The sequence below is a fragment of the Vitis vinifera genome, chromosome 13, assembly GCF_030704535.1.
Source record: "Vitis vinifera cultivar Pinot Noir 40024 chromosome 13, ASM3070453v1".
In the NCBI taxonomy this organism is placed as follows: domain Eukaryota; kingdom Viridiplantae; phylum Streptophyta; class Magnoliopsida; order Vitales; family Vitaceae; genus Vitis; species Vitis vinifera.
Window position 1 is genome coordinate 13008223 of NC_081817.1, and position 13080 is coordinate 13021302.

The 13080-nt window shown below is 40.3% G+C and overlaps 1 protein-coding gene across 1 annotated transcript; it reads right to left on the reverse strand.

Moving 5' to 3' along the window:
• Nucleotides 1-3888: 3888 nt before the first annotated feature.
• Nucleotides 3889-4672, reverse strand: LOC104881220 (protein app1). Its single transcript, XM_010660573.1, has 3 exons — nt 4477-4672; nt 4122-4403; nt 3889-4034 (listed from the first exon to the last, which is right to left on the reverse strand). The coding sequence occupies exons 1-3, from the start codon at nt 4670-4672 to the stop codon at nt 3889-3891; spliced, it is 624 nt and encodes a 207-aa protein (XP_010658875.1).
• Nucleotides 4673-13080: the final 8408 nt, after the last annotated feature.

Below are 13080 nucleotides of genomic sequence, written 5' to 3' on the forward strand. Positions count from 1 at the left end.
TTTAGTTAACTTAAAACGCTTTTAAATCAACTGGGCCAACACTTGGTAAGGCAAGTGATCTCCGTCCATTGAGATGCACTAGTTTATCTCTTGCGAGCCTTTGGGAGGTGACTTGAAGGTAGGATTTTCTAGAATAGCCAACACTTGCTAAGCTTTTGGACTCTAAAGAGACATTCATTAGTTATCTCTTGCGAGCTTTTGACGGGTAATCCAAGGTTAAAGATCACCTTGAATGGAAAATGCTAGGTGAGAGGCATGAGCCATTACAAGATGCATCAGTGAGAGGGATTTAGTGTTTGAACCCATTAAAGGGAAGCATCTGTACCACACTGGTTAGAGAATTAACTATATGTTAATTCTCTAATGCGAGGAAAAGAAACAAGTGACAGGAACTCTCCTTTTTTGTATGAGGAGCCTAGTGATCTAAACTCCAAGAAACACTTTTCTTTGTAATTAAAATCAGTTACTACTTTTGGTTAGCTTAAAACCAACCTTTTCCACCAAAGATTATGTTTTCTTTTAAAGCTAACCTTGAAATGAAAAAACACCAATTCATCTTTGAAGTAATATCAATTGTGGAGTGAAAACCCATCCTAGTGAACGGCCCTAGAGCCACTATGCTATGCTAGCTAAGGCTATCCTAGTACATGGTGTAATAGGTTATAAATTTTATTGATTACTCCCTTCTGAGGACCACAAGCAAGGGACACCAGCTAGATATGAATCAAATGGTACCACTGTCAGGGACCATTGAGAGGACATGAATCAGCTGAGACACCAATTGGGAACTTATCATCTAACTAAAAAGAAAGTAATGAAAATTACTTCTGAAGAAAAGCATTCCTTGGAGGTTTAGGTTCACAAGGGAGGCTCCTCATGCAAAAATAGAGCTCCGGTCACTTGGTTCTTTTCCTCGCATTAGAGAATTAACCAATAGTCAATTCTCTAACCCGTGTTGTACATATGCTTCCCTTTAATGGATTTCAGCACTAATTCCCTCTCACTGATGCAACTTGCAATGGCTCGTGCCTCTCACCTAGCATTTGCCATTCAAGGTGATCATTAACCTTGGACTTCCCTTCTCAAGCTCGTAAGAGATAACTAATGGATGTCTCCTTAGAGTCCAAAAGCTTACCAAGTGTTGGCAATTCTAGAAAATCCTACCTTCAAATCACCTCCCAAAAGCTCGCAAGAGGTAAACTACTGCATCTCCATGAACGGAGATCACTTGCCTTACCAAGTGTTGGCTCAGGTGAATTGAAGGTGTTTTAAGTTAACTAAAAACATAGAAATCATTAATGGGTCACACTTTCTCTTCATTAATGGCTAAAACAACAAAACTACCAATTCTTGCATTTGGGACCTTTCCCGGCAACCTTAGCTTCAAGGAACTAAAATCCTAGCCACTCATTCTATGAGGAATCATCCTCAGAGCTTGTTTGGCTAGTAAGAAAAATATATAAATACAATACAATTAAATTGAGTAGGTAAAGCAGAGCAAAAGCTTTGTATTTTACTTCCTTGCAAAACTATACAAAGTTGTCTGAGAACAAGCTTCCCGTTTTTTCTCTTTTTAATGGAAACTTGCAAGCATTAAATATGGGGTTATTTACCCTTTGTTCTTGCTTAAAGACTAAGGAATCCTATGATAGGTGGATTACAAGGAGAGTTTGGGGATTTAGACATCAAATATCTAAAGCAAAAAATCTTAAAATGTCGGTCGCAAATATCGGGAAGCTTCAGGAGAATTTCCCAGCCTTGCAAGATGGCTGTGAAATTTCGCAACATGAAGGACACCATTTCGCAGCCAAAGGCTGATTTCACAGCCGTCCTTTTGTGATTTCACAGCCAAAGGCTAATTTCGCAGCACTGCGAAATTTGCCTTCAGCTTGGAGTGATCGACTTCCAAAGGCTGTAACTCCTTCATTTCAACTCTGAATCGTGTACCGTCTAAAGCATTGGATTTATAACTTCCCGAGCTTCAAAAAAAAAATATAGTATACATAAATTGAGCTCCAGGAAGTGCTCCAAAAGTGGCTGACAGTGACTGTCCTCTAGAATGCTTCATGGTAGATTTCTCTTTGCTTCCCCTCCTTGCATTCCGGATTTGCTTATGGCAAAGGACTTTAAAGCTTAAAAGCTTTGGTTCTTTAGGTTTCTGAGCTTTCCATTTCCTTTCCATGGATTCCAAAGAACTCTCCTCAATCTCGGATTGCTTTGGTGATCAAATTACTAACAAAAACACCAAAACTTACACAATTTGATTAGAAATGATTGCAAAGGTCCTTAATATGTTAATTGAGTTAAAAGGTAATAACTACTACTCAAAAGTGTTTAAAAAAGTTAATTACAAGCTATCAAATAGCACTTTTTGAGTAGTAATCACTCCCCCCAACCGACATATTGCTAGTCCCTTAGCAATAAAGGAGAGAAAAAGTACTAAAAAGTAATATACTTTACAAGATCATGTTGATCACTTCCAAAAAATTTTAAGTGGCATGATGATCAAACTCTCACATGGAACATTAAAGAAATATAAACTCAAATTTCAACAAGAGTTATCAATTACTTTGCTAAACACAATTCATAAAGAGAAGGCATTATACAAATTGAAGCTTTAAAATCATTTCCACTTCCAAAGGACCAAACCTTACTCTTCCACAAAAATCTAAGTGTTAGTTGATAGTTTCCGAATATAGTATGCTAAACTAATCTCTCCTCCCAACCTAGTTCTTTTTCAACACTTATCAAACTGACAAAATTTAATAGGCTAGGAACGCACCCTTTTGTTTCACAATTTTTTTTTTCATTGTAGGAGTACAAGGCTTAAGGGTATTCTCTTCTAAATTGTCCATGTAACGGGGGTCCATCGATGACTCCTAACCAATTAAGGTTTAGGGCATCAAGCTTTAAGGATCTTTCAACCACTAACTCCTCAGATTTTACCCCGGACTTTTTGGGAATGAATTTTAATACCCAAGCACCTACAGTATGTTAAACTCCACCTATTCACCCTTGTAACGAGCATTGAGGTCGGTGACTCCCAACCAATGAAGGCTTAGGGCACCAGGCTTTAAAGATTTTCACCATATACCCCTCAGACCTTGCTCGGGTTTCAAGGCAAGCTTTTTTCTCTCTTTTCTTTTCTTTTTTTTTTTTTTCCAAAGGCTCATTGGCCTTTTATAAGGTGTCCCAACACTATTAAAATAAGGTCAAAGGTACCAAGTCTAAAATTTTCCTAAGTCAAGAAGGAAATAGTTTTTCATCTTATAATTGGAACCTATTGTGCACAGTGTGTGAATAGCTTAAAGTGGAAGAACTAAGCTTGAATTCAATAGAAGATTTAGCAATTCATCAACTTTAGTAAGCATAATACAAACTCTAAGTCAAGTGAAAAACAAAAATTCAATTTCTCCCATTTCAATTTGAAAATTTTTCCTTAATAACCATGGAGAGTAGAATAAAAAAATTTAAAATTAAACAAAAATCAACTAAATTACCAAAATAACTTAGCATAAATAACAAAAAAATTCCTTCCTCAACTCTCCCCCCAACCAAGCTGAACATTGTCCTCAATGTGGCATGAGCGATTGAGATTATAGGGAGGAAGTGGCACCTCCTGAGTGATATCAATTTCGAGTATTGATTGGAGAAACCACATGTTTCAAAAAAAATAAAGGATATGAGTAGAGGAAATAAGAATAAAATAATGCTAAGAGTAATCAAAAAGTGATAGATTTGTATTACTTTAATTCATGTGAGTACAAAATGAAAAGCAAGCAGTACAAGTAATCCCAATATACAATATCAAGAGCATGGGATTTCTGAAAGGACAAACATAAACGAAATACATAATCGAAATATATATAAAATAAACTATCAAAATGATCAGATGGTGGGTGGAGGATGCTGTGGAGATGATGGCTCAACTGCCTCTACCTCTCCTGTAGTAGGCTCCTCAGGAGGCATAGGCTGATCAACGAAAGGAGGGGCCTGTGATGGCTCTGGTGGGCTGGGAATGGCATGCTCAAGAGCTGATATAATGCCGAGATGGTGCTGAATCTGCCTCAGGATGGTAGTGTGCTGGGCCTAAGTGGCTATAATATGCTCCTGATGAGCACGAAGGGCTGTCATCTGCTGAGTGAGGATGCTCTGAGAAGTGGCCAATTCCTGGAAAGTGTGGCATAGGCCTCTATACTCGATAATGGGTATAGCTATCCTTGGCTCAACTGAAGGAGATGGCTCTGATGTGGGTGGAATAACAGGGGGAGGCTGTGGTGTGGCCTGAGGAGCAGAGGGTGGAACCTCTAGTATATGCTCTGTAGGGGCCACTACAGGGGCAGGTGGTTGAGTGTCAGCAGGTATGTCAACTGGATCCTCTGGTTGCTCTAGATTGGTGCTCCCTAGTCTGCACCACCATAAGCTATCATACTAGTCCATTTATCGAGAGTGAAATCTCTTGGTAAATGCATTTACGCTCATGCTGAGGCTCTACTGGATATCCCAGGTGCTCTAATATCTGGCATAATAGTCTGGGAAAGAGGAGTGGAATGCAATCCGCTCGAAGCAGCTTCTTTCGATGCACCTTCTCTTCAAAGTACAGAAGAGCAGCCATGATGAGATGGTGAGGGCCAAAGAAGTATCCCTCAGAGATCCTAAACAATGCCTCCATCAACACTCCTATCCTCTATACCCAATGCTGAAGTGGGAAAATGTTATGGCGGAGGAGTGCATCAATGAAGAACATGCTGGGAGGAAGCTCTTTCCTCAAGATATAATGGTGTGAGGATGCCCCTCTGGACAGGGTATGAATGATGTCACTCTATGAAGGATGAGTCCAGGCTCGAAAATCCTCTGGACGTGCTGAATCATATGGAATATGGAGTGCCTCTGCTATATGTCGAGCTCCCAAAATACCATGTCGTCCGTCTATGGTGAAGTGGATAACTGTAGGATCCCGGACCTGGTTTGTGGTCATGGACTGATAAAAGTCCAATGCCACACAGGGATAGAAAAAATCCCTGGGAGTCAGCAAATGCTCCATATGATACCTCTACAACAGACGAAAGGACTCCCTGAACTCAGGCTGAAGTCTAAAGGTGGCTATGTCAAAACAAAGCTCGGAGTGGAATGGTCGTGCCCTACAATCCCGATTTCCTTCAATTGGTGGTTGTGTGACTATGGGGAGTCTGATAGCTACCTCAGGAGTCATGCCTAAGGGAATTTGAGATTCTTTCGTTGGTGTCTGAGATGGCTAAGGCTTCTTGGCAGGTGGTGGAGACTTTTGGGCAGGCGGTGGAGATGGTGTAGGCTCTGATTCAGGCTCTGAAGACGACTCTGCCAGATCAATTGGCTTAGAGACCTTGGCTTTCTTCTTTGGAGGACCGGTACCTGATTTTTGGCCTCTGGAAGAGCTCGCACTGGCGATGGTAAGCGACCTTCTTATGTTATAACGCTTGGGCGGAGGACTGATGGGTGCGTCCTCAATCGGAGGTGGGACGACGCGTGGTCACGGCGGCTCGGAGGTGGAACCTTGGACAGGCGTGTCTCTTGGGATTCTCAGGCGAGTCAATAGGGACGAAGACTTAGCTCCTCGAGTTCTAGCCATGGTGGTGTCAGCGAAAACGGCCGGAGGTGCGCGCGGCTTACTCAGGCGGAGAAGGCAGACGGGAGGTTGCTCTGGCTTGGCTCCTCTTGGTACCTTTTTGAAGTTCAAATGACGGTTAGAATAGGAAAAATGGAATTTATACCGTTTAAAAAGGACGCCAAGGGACACTATTCCTTTTCGCAACAGACGGGAATTTTCGCAGTGGGAAGAGAGGTGGATTTCGCAGCGAGAGGTCGTTTTCACAGCAGGGGGCATTTCGGTAATATTTTCACAGCCCATTTTGCGGTTGCGAAACTGGGTTACAGAGCTGCGAAGTGGCACTCGTGTGCCAATGGGTTTTTGCAGCTGCGAAATGGAGGATTTCAAGGCATGGAGGTTTCGCAACCATTTCGCAGCTGTGAAATGGGTGTACGGGGCTGCCAAATGGCACTCGTGTGTCAAGGGGTCACTTCGCAACTGCGAAAATTTTCATAAAGGGCGCTAGGAGGCTGTGAAACCATTTCGCAACATGAGGTGATTTTTGCAGCGAGATGGGCGATTTTCACAGTGGCTCTTGGGGGCTGCGAAATTATTTCGCAGCCAAGGGCCATTTTCGCAGGGGCCCTCTTTAGGCTGCGAAATTTTGCAGACCATGCTCTCTCCTTCATTTTGAGCTCCTCTTGATTCCTAGCTTCCTTCTTTCAATTTCCTTGCAATTTCTCCTGATTTTGATCATTCAAAAAGATTAAGTTACATATAAATAACACAATTTAAGACCAAAATTAAAATAAAAAAAAATTACCAAGCTTATAAATTAACATAATCAAACAAAAATATGGACTTTGGTGAAACCAAGTCCATCTAACCCTTCTCTGATTAGGCTTTTTGTGGCTCAAGGAGGTTGATTTCCTCCTTTTCTTGCTTGAATGGCTCAATGAATGGCTTGAGACGATGACCATTGACTTTAAAGGTGTCTGTGCCATTGGAATTCAATAATTCCACCACTCCATTGAGATGCACTTGGTGAATAATGAAAGGACCTATCCACCTTGACTTGAGCTTTCCAAGAAAGATATGGAACCTTGAATCATAGAGTAAAACTCTTTGTCCTTTCCAGAATTCTTTTTTGGAGATTAATTAATCATGCCACCTCTTCATCCTCTGTCTTGCAACTTTGGAATTGATGTAAGCATCATTTCTTAATTCCTCCATCTCATTAAGGTCTAACACCTCTTTGCCCCGACTCTTATCAAGTCCATGTTTAACCTCTTGATTACCCACCAAGCCTAACATTCAACTTCCACAGGGAGATGGCATGCTTTGCCATAGACTAGGAGATACGGAGACATACCAAGAATAGTCTTATAAGTTGTTCTATATGCCCATAATGAATCATGAAGTTTAATAGACCAATCTTTTCTGCTCGTGATCACCACCTTCATCAATATGTTCTTGATTTCCCTGTTTGCTAGCTCCACTTGCCCGGAAGTTTGAGGGTGATAAGGTGTAGCTACCTTATGCTTCAATCCATACTTGGCTAATAGGGTTTCAAAAGAGTTGTTGCAAAAATGAGTACCTCCATCACTGATTATGGCTTTGGGCACCCCAAATCTTGAGAAAATGTTCTCCTTAAGAAATTTGAGAACCACCCTGTGATCATTGTGTTTGCAGGGGATTGCCTCAACCCATTTAGAAACATAGTCCACCCCCACCAAGATATAAGAGTTACCAAAAGACATTGGGAAAGGTCCCATGAAGTCAATACCTCAAACATCAACGAGATCAACTATTAGGATGGGGTTCATGGGCATTTGATTTCTTTTTGTAAGCTTTCCGAGCCTTTGGCATCTATCACAACTCCTACACATGATGTGGGCATCTTTGAAAAGTGATGGCCAAGTAAACCCTGATTGCAACACCTTCATGGTTGTTTTCTGAGAGGCAAAGTGGCCTCCACATGCATTCTCATGGCAATGGCTGAGGATTCCTTGTTGCTCTTCTTTAGGGATACACTTCCTTATTATCTGATCTGCACAATACTTGAAAAGAAAAGGCTCTTCCCAATAATAAGCATGAATCTTTGCAAATAAGTGCTTCCTGTCTTATGCTTTCCACTCACTTGGAACTTCACCATTAACCAAATAGTTAGCAATATGAGCATACCAAGGAGTTTTCTCTAGCAACATGAGTGATTCCTCAGGAAAGTCATCATTAATAGGTAAGACATGGGAATTGTGTGTTATAGCCAACCTTGAAAGGTGGTCAGCTACCATATTCTCCACTCCTTTCTTGTCTCTGATTTGGAGATCAAACTCTTGTAATAAAAGAATCCATCTAATCAACCTTGCTTTTGCATCTTGCTTTGTCAATAAATACTTCAAGGCTGAATGGACAGTGAAAACAATGATGAAAGACCCTACCAAATAAGCATGAAACTTGTCTAAGGCAAACACCACATCTAACAATTCTTTCTCTGTAGTTGTGTAGTTCCTTTGAGCTTCGTTCAATGTCTTGCTTGCATAGTAGATCACATAGGGCTTCCCATCTTCTCTTTGTCCAAGTATAACTCCTATAGCAAAGTCACTGGCATCATACATTACTTCAAAGGGTAGTTGCCAATTGGGAGCCCTCACTATTGGAGCGGTTGTCAAAAATTGCTTCAATTGATCAAAACTCTTTTGACATCTTTCATCCCATATAAACTTAGCATCCTTAGCTAAAAGTTCACAAAAAGGCTTTGAAAGCTTAGAGAAGTCTTTTATAAATCTCCTGTAGAACCCTGCATGGCCAAGGAATTGCCTTACTCCTTTTACAGTGGTTGGGGATGGCAATTTGACAATAAGTTCCACCTTTGCTTTATCAACTTCATTGCCTTTCTCGAAGATGATATGGCCAAGGACAATTCCTTGATGTACCATAAAGTGGCATTTCTCCCAGTTGAGCACCAAGTCTTTCTCAATGCATCTGTTAAGAACCGCTTCCAAATTGACTAAGCATTCTTCAAATGTACCTCCATATATGGTGATATCATCCATGAAAACCTCCATAATTCACTCCACCATATCAGTGAAGATACTAAGCATGCATCTTTGGAATGTTGCAGGTGCATTGCATAAACCAAAAGGCATTCTTCTGTAGGCGTATGTTCCAAATGGACATGTGAAAGTGGTCTTCTCCTGATCTTCAACATCAATTTCAATTTGGAAATACCCTGAGTACCCGTCCAAGAAACAATAGAAAGGTGACCAGAGACTCTCTCTAGCACTTGATCAATAAACGGGAGTGGAAAATGATCTTTCCTTGTCACAGCATTCAATTTCCTATAGTCAATACACACCCTCCAACCTAAAGTGAGGCATGTAGCAATTTCTTCTCCTTTTTCATTTTGAACCACAGTAATCCCTGACTTCTTTGGTACCACTTAAGTAGGACTCACCCAAGGGCTGTCAAATATGGGATAAATAATACCCGCTTAAAGTAGCTTCAGCACCTCAGTTCGCACCACCTCTTGCAAATGAGGATTCAATCTTCTTTGAGGTTGACGAATTGGTTTAGCTTCTTCCTCCATATATATGTGATGTGTACAAACCAAAGGACTGATTCCTTTCAAGTCAGATATTTGCCATCCTATTGCTTTCTTACACCTCTTAAGAACTTCAAGTAGAGAAATTTCCTGATGACTAGTAAGAGATGAAGATATAACAACAGGGCATTGCTTATTTTCTTCCAGGTAAGTATATTTCAACTCCATAGGCAAAGGTTTCAAATTGAGTTTTGGGATCTCTTCCTTAGCAACTTCTTGTGCCTCCTCTTTATTGAACAAAGGTAGAATCTCTTCTTTCCTCCTCCAACCTTGTAGAGTAGCAAGCACATCAGCGGGTGATTACTACCCAAAAAGTGCTATTTTATACCTTTAATTCAATATCTTTAAAGCACTTTTGTGTAGTAATTCTCCATCTTTATTCCAATTGGCATGTTAAGGACCTAGCAATGACTTATAATCATATTTGTGGCTAGTTTTAGTGTTTTGACAGCTTTTTGGATCATTAAGACAAGCCAAGCAAAGGAGAGAAGCAAAGAGAAGCAAAGAGAAAATGAAGAAAACAGAGGACAGCAGCTGCAGTCTTCTTTTGCACTTTTGGAGAACTTTCCGAAGTCCATTTTCTACATTCTATATACCATTTCAAATCTCAGGAAGTGAAGAATCCAACGCTTCAAACCTTGTACTATTTGGAGCTGAAATGAGGAAGATATGGCCTTTGGAAGACAACTGCTCCAGGCTTGTGCGAAATTCGCACAACACCTTCAGGTTGTGCGAACCTTGTGCGAAAATCGTACAACACTCGCACAACACCTTCAGTTGTGCGAACCTTGTGTGAAACTCGCACAACACTCACACAACACTCGCACAACACCTTCAAAATTCGCACAGCCCATGCGTGGTGCGAATTTTCCTCTGTTTCTCCACGCACGCACCACCGACTTCCCAGATATTTTTAGCTTGATATTTTCTCGTGTAAATTCCGTTTGTAACCTTGTATTCAGCCTACATAAGGCTTTATCTTGTAATTTTGCTATATATAGAGGTGCACAACGCCTCCAAAAGATATTGGATGATTGGGGGATCGATCCTCTGTACATTAACTTAGAAATATACAAAGCTCTGTTTTTCTCTCTTTTCCTGTTCTTCCCCATTTCTATTTTCTTAGTAGCCAAACAGCCTCTGAGGGCTTTTCCTCAGAGGATGATTGGCTAAAAATTTTAGTTTCTCAAAGTATGGATGTTATGTGATGGCTTGGATGCAATCCCATGGAAATTTCTCGCACCTGGAAGGTAAGGTAGTCGTTTTTCATTAAAGGTTCATTAATGCAAAGTTTGGTTTTTATTTCCTTTGGACAACTTCCAACGGCCAATACTTGATAAGCTTTTGGATTTCTATCCATTAGTTATCTCCTACGAGCTATTGGAAGGTGAGGTTTTCAATTCCAAGTTTTGCATTAATTCGTTAGAACCAATTTCAATGGCCATTGAAAGGTGAGTTTATCACCTGGAATGACTTTGAGTTGCCAATATTTGGTAAGCTTTTGGCTTTAGACCATTAGTTATCTCTTACGAGCCATTCAAAGGAAGTCTAAGGTGAATAACCATTGATGAAATTCACTACCATCTGTTTTGCCATTTTAAAGGATTAAAACTTGATTTGCTAAATCCATACCAGTTCGGGAAGCAAGCATCACCATAGTTGCAACCCCAACGCGAGGAGCCTATCCTGAGATTTCCAATTTGCATAAGAGCTAGAGCATAGCTATCCTATATTTGAGAAACTTGTTTTTACACCCTTTCATTTTAGTCTTTAATGTTAGCTTGGATTAGTTTAAATCTTTCTAAAACATTTACATCTTCTTTTAAAGCTAACATCCATAAGAAAATCACCTATTTTCCTAATTTGAATATCACTAGTGTTTGCGAAAACCCTTCCCATTGAACGATCCTAGAACCACTACGCTATAGTAGCTTGGCTACTTTAGTAATAGTATTTAAGGTATAAATTTTGTTGATACACCTTTAAAGCTAAGCTACCATGAGTCGAATCAGCGGGTTCAGACAACCCTTCTTTAAGATCCTCAAGACTTTCATTCAACTTGTCTTGCATATTCTGATTACAATGCTCCTCCACTAGAGTGTCAATAATACATACCTCTTCTGGACCTTCTTCTTCTTCCGGAGTGATTAGCTTCTTAGACATATAAAAGATATTAAGCTCAAGTGCCATGTTGCCAAAAGTGAGTTGCATAAATCCATTCCTACAATTGATGATTGCATTTGAGGTAGCAAGAAATGGCCTTCCAAGGATGATTGGAACATAATTAGCTTCCTTAACAAAGGGATCCGTATCAAGAACAACAAAATCTACTGGATAGTAGAAATTATCAACTAGAACTAAGACATCTTCAATTATCCCCCTTGGAATTTTCACTGATCTATCAGCTAAAGATAGAGTGATTGATGTTGGCTTCAATTCACCAAGTCCCAATTGCTTGTAGACAGAGTATGGTAGCAAATTCACACTTGCTCCCAAGTCTAACAAAGCTTTTTCCAATACCTTTCCTCCAATCATGACTGAAATGGTAGGACATCCCGGATCTTTGTACTTCAAAGGAGACTTGCATTGTATGATGGCACTTACTTGCTCAGTCAAGAAGGTTTTCTTATTCACATTCAACCCTCTTTTGATGTACACAGGTCCTTTAGGAATTTTGCATATGTTGGAACTTGCTTAATCATATCCAGCAATGGAATATTGACTTTCACTTGCCTCAATACTTCATGGATTTCTGATGCATTTTTTATCCCCTTTTTCCCATGCAAAGCTTGAGGAAAAGGTGGAGATGTGTGTTTCTTCATCATTTCTTCCTTAATAAGCTCTTTCTCCGGATTTGCATTCACTGTTGAATCATGGTCCTCTTTCCCTTCACTGATATCTTTCTTCTTTCCTTTCATTTCCTCCCTCTTCTTTGTCTCTTCTTCTTCTTTCTCTTCAACATGTGGCTTGGGTGTTGGTGACTCAACCTTTTTACCACTCCTTAGAGTGATCAAGGCTTTGACATCTCTCACCTGTGAAGATTCTCCCTCAAGAGTTTCCACTTCATGGATACCCTTGGGGTTTTGGTGAGGTTGAGAAGGAAATCTACCCTTCTCTTGCACTGTGTTCAAATTAGTGAGCCTTGAGATTGAGTATTGGAGATTATCTATCTTCTGAGATAAGTCATTTTGCATCCCATCCATCCTTTTATTCAAAGTATTCTCTACACTGTCAATTCTTTGACTGAGTTGAGCATTGATGGATTTTTGGTCTCTAAAAAAATCTCCCACAACCTTGCTGAGATTCACTATTGCTTGTTCGAGACTTGAAGCTTGTTGAAATGGTTGAGCCGGCTGTTGGTACTGAGGTGCTCTTGGCTTCCATGAAAAATTTGGATGATTCCTCCAACTTGAGCTGTAAGTGTTTCCATACGAAGCATTGCTATTGGGCTTTAATTGTCCAATGACATTTGCTTGATCTCCAAACATTTCTCTAGCAACTTGAATTGTAGGGCACTCTTCCACCAAGTGTTCGTAAGATTGACAAATAGAACATGGCTTTACTTGCACTGGTGTTTCAGCAACAGCTTGCACTTCATGCGTCTTTCTCAGTTCTAGCTCCTCCAATCTTCTTGTCATAGCTGCAAATTTTGCTTTCATATCAACATCTTCATTCAAGGTGTACATCCCAACCTTAGCATGAAAAGCATTTGGTTGAGACTTGATTTTTCCCACTTCTCTTTTATTCGGTTCATCCCATTCCCTTGAGACTTCAGCTACATAACTCAAGAAATCCATAGCTTCCTCAGGATTCTTATTCATGAAATCCCCTCCACACATTTTTTTCGAGGAGTTGCTTCATTGAGGAAGACATCCCATTATAGAAATAACTCACCAACAGCCACGTGTCA